Genomic DNA, 7,511 nt, shown 5'->3' with positions numbered 1-7,511 from the left:
ATATGTTGCTGCTTGAATATTCCGAGCTAGCTTATTGTTGTACTTGTATTGCTGTTGTGTAATTTTGAATGAGTTGGTTGTATAATCTACAAAACTTTTGAGAAACTCTGTTATTCAATTTGCAACCCGCTCAACCAGATTCTTCTCTTTTCTTGATAACTGAGTTTCGAGACCAATTTAACGTAACTCGCTTAATCCCGAGATCCTAAAGCTAACGACCGGTCAAAGCGGCTAGGTCATTTACTGTGTCCCGAGACCAACTTTTCAGTGTTTGCGGTTGTCTGTTTTGGGTTCCCACTGTCCGGCCATTTCTGTTTAGAGGTCACTACAAGAAATTACACCATTCCCGACTAAAAGTTTAGTCGGCAAAAGCCCAAATTTAGTCGGCAAAAATATTTCCCGACTAAAATATTTCGTCGGCGAATTGGTCGGGGAATCGCGGTCGGCAAAGGTAATCACCGACTAAAACTAGTTTAGTCGGCAAATGTTGTATTTTTCCGACTAATTATTTTGTCGGCTAATTTTAATTATTGTCGACAAATTATTTAGTTGGCAAAATTATTTAGTCGGTGAATATTTAATACATTGCCGACTAATTATTTAGTCGGAAAATGTTAAATAAATTACCGACTAACAAATTTAGTCGGAAAATGTTTAATCAATTCGGGAAAATATTTAATAAATTACCGACTAATTTAGTCGGAAAATGTTTAATCAATTCGGAAAAATGTTTAATAAATTACCGACTAATTAATTTAGTCGGAAAATGTTTAAGAAATTACCGACTAATTATTTAGTCGGTAAATGTAACATTTATTTTTAGCATTTAACAACTTTTACCAACTAAATATTTAGTCGGCAAATATAATATTACAAATTTTAAAATTAATTCTAAAATCTGCCTAGATTTTTTTTTTGGGTGATTTTTTTTTTTTTTTGCTCGGCTTTTTGGGTGATTGATTCACAATAAATTAAATTCAACATCTATTCACCAATCTACTGTAATCAAATATTGAAATTCAAGAACAATTCATTTATAACTTCTATAAATAAAAGGTGTTCACCAAATACTTAACAAACGGAATCCAAATTCGTAGAGTACAAAATAACAAAAAATCGTACTACAAAAAGTGTACGTAACATCAAATATATCATATCTAAGCCCTAGAGTGCAAAATATAGAAAAGTTCAACAGCGAGAAAACTAAATTACGGTAAAATCCACGGCAAAAATTCAGCTTCTTCATATAAAGTCTTTAACGAGATGCTGGATACTCCAATATCTGTGGAAAGAACAAAACACAATAATAAGACCCATGATATTGGTACAAAACTTGACAAGGGTACATCAAGGGAAGAAAAAAAACCTAACACCATGATATTTTTTTTAAAAAGCGAAAGCAAATTTATTAAGTAACAAGAGACAAGATCCCAGCTATGTTGGCAACCCAAACGCTCGACAATCATAAGCCAACCCAAACCCCGATAGATCAACACCTCAAATAGTTGGCAATGTTCCAACCATAAAGTACATACACCCACAAAAAGCTAAGACACCAAATAGATAATCGAAAATTACAAATTGCAATGGTGCATAACTCATTAGAAGGACACTGGCCAATTGTTTTGGCAGCAAAGAAGTTGTATCAGCATAAGACCCAACCAATGATAGTAATGAATGTCAAGTATTTGATTTTCTCCAAGGTGACGACAAGAATTATGAACAAAGCAAGCACAATGATAAATCATGATAACAAGCATTATAAACATACTTCCCACATAGACAAAAGGAAACTCTTAAATGGATTATGATCAGTACCACACATTTATTTCCCTCTCACTATTCAATTGCAGCTGTACACTGCACAAATCTTGTTGAAGCAATTGTAGCGGTTCCTATATATCTTCCTGGTCTAATAAGAATAAGACAGCATAAGAGGTTGGATAAGGACTTTGTTTTTGCCTCATTCTTCCCTTCAGGCTTTGTTATGCAACAGATAATAAGAACCTTATATTTGATTCTTACAATAGAAAACACAATGCTTTAGTCCTAGATTACTTCTATCTGATGGGAAGCCTCATTCAGGTGTGCAGAGTGCATGCACGTAATTGAAATCCAACCAAATAGCGAATGGATGGACTATTAAGATCTAAATGAAAGGTCAACCTACGTGACGAATTTCATCTCACTACAACAAAAATCGCTTTTTACAGCGTTTGAAAAACGCTATTAAGCGATATAGACAATGTTTTTCCCATGTAGGAACCTAAATTGGGTCAAACCTCCACTATAGGTATCCAGATGACTAATTTTATTGATCAACCAGCATGATAAATTACATTTTAACCCCAGTCGTGTCATCGGCGTGTCCCCAGCCGTGTCCCCGGCGTGTCCCCTATCAAAAAATAATAAAAATTATTGAACACGCCACGTGACTTGTCCAATACGTATTTGGACGTGTCCCCGTGTCCAATACATGGACACGACGCCCTTTTGGAGTTTCGGTGCTACATAGCCCAGAACCATCCAAGGGGTAACGACAATTCTCAATAGTTGGAGTCTTGTACTCTACATCATCATGATCGTTTTCCAACAATCCATAATCCATTAGTACTAGTACTACTTGTTCTGCATCTTTGATTTTGAAGAACCTCATAAATTCATACTATTGGGCATATAGAGCAAGATCAGATTCATAACAGCAGCAACAAGAGAATAACAAAGTCTCCAAAGGCATTGAGACTACTACTAAGGCTCCAAAGCATATTGATGGTCAGAAGATCGAATACCACAACATTCAATTCAACCTCTGCAGTATAAAAGATCACAATCTCAGCATCAATCTCAAAACGTACTTAAAGAGCAGGAGACAGTATATGAGCAGCAGCAATATCGAACAAAGTTCCATACAACAATCAAAGGTAGGCAATATCGAACAAGTATAGGTCAGGTTTCACAACTAACTCCTAATGAGAGCTGAAGACCAATTACGAGCACTAGAGCTGAAGGTAACCTAACAGTCAACCCCTCCTAAGACTTTCCTCGCAAACTAGATATCCCATCGGCATTGGAACCTGACTAGAACAAGACATTCAAGTCAACTGAAGGGATAGGAACAAGAGAGCATCCCACCAAGCTAAAAACTTCTTATACCATTGTCCACCAATCAGAATTAATAGCTTCCCTTATGCAGCAGGGTATAATTTTATTCCACACTATTCATACCAGACATTGAACTTACAAATTAAAACAAATGAGTATAGTGATTCTTCTTAGTGCTCTCTATTTCGTCCCTCAACTGAATGACAGTGTCACAGTACCTTAGCTAGAGTCATAGCCTTGGTGCAAAAAACTCGATTCTTGGGTCAAAATGTTTTTTCCTTTCATTTTATAGCATTGATAGCCTCCACTTATATCCCGCCATATATCACATCCCTTACCATACGAGTAAATATGCAGGTAAAGCGCCTTTTATTAAACCTCTTGTACTTTACTTACCATGAGATAACATATACTAATACTTCTAAGTGAATGACCATGATGGCATTCTATCAAACTCAAAATTTCTTTCTCTGTATTTCCGTAAAGAGTAACAAGAGGTTGCATTGTGCACCATTTATCAGTACAGAATCGGCCTTATCTAGTCCAATTCATACATACACACCTCCCCTAGTTGCATGACAACTCTCGTATCTTTCTTTTATTTGATTGCTTTTTATCTCTTTGGTTTCCCATTAAAAGTTAACCCATTAATCCATAGCGAAGAGGAAATTACGTACCAAATATTTGCCCTTTATCACCTCGATCAGATATTGTCTCGTGCATGTATTTGCCTTATCAGCATGTCTTTCAGTTCATCAAACTCACGCTGCCTTTGTTCATCCCTTTGCCTTTGCTCCTCATCACGCTTGTTTCTCTCCTCCTCCCAACGTCTTTCATACTCCTCTCGTTCTTTTCGTCGCTCCTCACGAAGTAACTCCAGCTCAGATTGGACTCTCTGCAGCTCTTGCCGTGCTAAGTTGGAGCTGGATTGGGAAGAGAAGGATGAGGGCCTCGGGCCAACCCCAAATCCCCTTATGTAATACTTTGCTTCCCCAAGATGAATCCTCGAAAGTTCTTCGTCCGTCAGCGAACATCCTGATTGAGCGGCCTCATCTCGCGTGACCACCATCCTTGCCTGTCGTTTGCAAAAAGAAGAAAAGAAACAACAAAAAATATAAGGAATAGACTAATTGAAAAAGAAAAAACAAAATGTCTACAGATATTAGATGCATACATGTATCTCAGCACATTGAGGATCGATCCATCCACCGTCTTTCAATGTATGTGATGCCTGGTATCTCTCACATAAATCTGGCACCTTTCCATTAGGCTTGTCTGCCTAACATATTCAAATAACCATAGTTTGAATAGTTACCAAAATAAGTATCCATCTGTCCTCTACCATGTGGAGTCTCAATAGAAATAGGCTTACATATACGTGAAATTATCTTGAAGAAAAAGAAGAAAACAAATGGCTGGCATGATAAGAAATAGACTAATTCTTTTTTTTGCCAGCTATTAGTTAATCTGGCATCTTTGCAGTCTGGAAAGCACATTGATCTACTGAGAGCAGCAAAATGAAGCTGTACTAGCGCAAGATTAACTAATTCTTTTCCAAGAAATAGACTTAGCTGGGTGACAGTACATGGTTAGTACTCTTCAGTCTTCTCTCTATCAGTGTATAACAGCTTTAATAAGTAATCATGGATGAAGTGCGAGTAAGAACAAGGATGATTCAGGGGGGACATGGTTTGATTTTGGATTACATGGCATAGATGGTATTTAAAAGGTCTTAACAATGCACAAAAATTCTCACCTCAATGGTGATTGCAGCAGCAAATGATCGAGAACCCAAAGTATGACCACGAGAAGCCACAGAGAAACCATCTACTGGAGTATTTCTATTTTTTTCCCCAGCTATTTTGCGGGGCTGAAAAAAAGAACTTGTTAGATATAAACGAAGAATTGGAAATGTAACTCATACAACTATCTTATCAACCTCCCAATTTGGATCGTTGAATATATGATCAATCATAAACTTCCAAGCTTCCTGGCTTATGTCTTTGGTAAAAGGAAGCTAATAAGGGTTTTTGCCATCTTCCTTCATCTTTTCATAATGATTAGGAATATATCCCAAACCCAAATCCCTCAAGAATTTCTTAGCATCATAAATATTCCAAGGAATAGTACTCTCAATCTCACGGTCTACAGGTAGCATCTCTTTAATAATCTTCATAATCATGTCGAACGTCTCATTGCCCAACTTCTTAAACACTTTAACATGAAGCATCTTAACAATGAATGCTAACACTGTCTTTGCACAACCAGGATAAGCTTTACATTGAGCAGCATTGAACAGCTTCTCAAAATTCCGCACATTTTCCCTCTCAAGATTAGGCAATCCATCGACATCATCATCCAAAATGCCACCAACAATAGACTGTTCCAACATATCACGCAATTGGTTGTCATCCTCAAGGACCTCCCGTCGTGTTTCATCCCCAATACCTTCATTGTGTTCGTGATAGTCGTCATATTGTGTTTGAGGCTGACGTGCAGGAACAGGTTCCCCATGGTACACCCAAGTCTTATAAGAAGAGTCAATTCCTTTTAGTATCAAATGGATCCTAACAACTTTACTGCTAAGTGTTTTGCTATTTAGACAATCAATACATGGACACCGAATCTTATCTTGTGCTCCTGAATTCGCCATCGCAAATTCTATGAAAGATTCCACCCCTTGTTTATACTGCTCTGACCACCTATTTTTTATCGCCATCCAATCCTTATCCATTTCTTATGACCTATAAAAAAATTTAAAGGTTATACAAGTCAATGTTCATGATAGAGTAATGAAACATGGTGGTTCGGAACCATGCAACTCCAGTGATAATAATGTTAAGATTAAAACAAAATTATTATATGCGCTATTATGATGATCTGAAAAAAGAATTTTTTTGAAAATGAGTAATATTGGCATGTAAAACATGCAGAAAGGTGAAAGAACAAACTTCGGTAACTCAACCATTTTAGCTAAGAGAAGGATTTTGATATTCAAGAAACAAGATATAATGCATATTTGTTATCCAGGGTATAGAGTTATTTGATTTTCTATGGCTGTGTTTGGATCAAGGATTTGTGCATGGATCGGTTATGAACATAGCAACAAGACAGCAGCACCCATAAGAAAACAACAGTAGCATCAGCAAAATAGCAGCAGCAGGCATAATAGGCAGCCACAATACAGGTCAGCAGCAGCTTTAACATGATATAGAGAATAACAGTAGAGCATAGCACCAACCAGCACAAAGTATTGAAGCCCCTCATTGGGATATAATTCCAGATTTTCAAGTACCAAGCATATGATGCATAACAGCTAACACAGCTTGAATTAAGCACTAAAAATCACACTTGAATGCAGCACAACAGTCCTAGAGAGGCCCCTTCTTACAGTCCTATTGCTTTATCTGCTCCCCTTCTTACTCCCTCGAAGCCTATCTCACCAATATTCTAAAACCATTACGGAGGTTCTGATTGCATAATGGTATGCCAACAATACAAATTAAACAACTAAAAAAGAATGAAAATCTTACATGCATAAACAATTAAACATGGTATTGAACAGAAACAAGGCAAAATAAGTTGTAAGACCAGGTAGTTAACTCCACCAAAATCCTTTTAATCATTTCAAGATAGTCACCTCTAAAGTCCATTCAATGACTTCAAATCACCAATGTCATTAGTTTCCACAAAATTAAACAGTGAAACAATCAACCAATAACCAGAACCTGCCGTGGTTGGAAGAGCTGTAAATCATTTCTTGGAAGTTTGGAATTTATTGGTCTAACAGTTCACACTCATTTATTACTAAATTGAATTCAGCTTGAAACTCGAATTTTGATGCATGGTCCTGAGATGTTTTGTCATCAGCAACTTTTGGCATCTTAAAAAAGATATGAGATAACAATTCTGTGTCATAGACTCATAGCAGCACCATTAGCTATATAACCATAGAGGACCTCAAAGAATTTCAGCTAGAAAATCTTCCAGCTCATGGATTAATTAAAACAATGGGGCACACAAGAAAAGAAAAAATTGGGCCATGCTGTTATTTGCTAACTGCCATGAAGATGCCCCAACTTTTTGGAAAACTTGCCTATTCAGGTAGTAAAACTTCACCATTAGAAGAGTAGTAAAGGTGCTGCAACCCAACGAGATTCATAGACAAAGTACCCCTCTCGGTTGCATGCTGGCATTCATGTTTTACTGTTGTTCCAAAGAAATGATTGGCCAGCTTTTCTCAACATTAAGTACACCTTGCGTCTTGATTGATGCTAACGCACAGTATGATCAATATAGCACAAGGTTCATGTACAGATTAATATCAATTCAAAGAAAAGCATAGGAAAGAAGTAAGATACCCTGAGAAGAACACTTATCAATCAGATTCAAGGAACCCACCACAAATG

General features: G+C 37.0%; 1 protein-coding gene across 1 annotated transcript; it reads right to left on the bottom strand.

The window, feature by feature from the left end:
• Nucleotides 1-3,805: 3,805 nt before the first annotated feature.
• LOC131317264 (uncharacterized) lies at nt 3,806-5,163 on the bottom strand. Its single transcript, XM_058346826.1, has 4 exons — nt 5,042-5,163; nt 4,859-4,972; nt 4,277-4,381; nt 3,806-4,177 (listed from the first exon to the last, which is right to left on the bottom strand). Exons 1-4 carry the CDS (start codon nt 5,075-5,077, stop codon nt 3,806-3,808), a joined length of 627 nt encoding a protein of 208 aa, XP_058202809.1. The 5' UTR covers nt 5,078-5,163.
• Between the last annotated feature and the right edge of the window lie 2,348 nt (nt 5,164-7,511).

This window comes from Rhododendron vialii, chromosome 2a (genome assembly GCF_030253575.1).
Source record: "Rhododendron vialii isolate Sample 1 chromosome 2a, ASM3025357v1".
Lineage (NCBI taxonomy): Eukaryota > Viridiplantae > Streptophyta > Magnoliopsida > Ericales > Ericaceae > Rhododendron > Rhododendron vialii.
The sequence above is the reverse complement of the archived record's forward strand: the minus strand, read 5'-3'. Positions and strand labels throughout refer to the sequence as shown.

What these genes read in the sequence shown, in the direction of transcription:
- LOC131317264 (XM_058346826.1), bottom strand. Translation starts at nt 5,077, where the DNA reads ATGATTGATCATATATTCAACGATCCAAATTGGGAG. An exon ending in CTGCTGCAATCACCATTGAG is followed by an intron (nt 4,382 to 4,858) that starts GTGAGAATTTTT and finishes TGAATATGTTAG; the next exon opens with GCAGACAAGCCTAATGGAAA. An exon ending in CTCAATGTGCTGAGATACAT is followed by an intron (nt 4,178 to 4,276) that starts GTATGCATCTAA and finishes TGCAAACGACAG; the next exon opens with GCAAGGATGGTGGTCACGCG.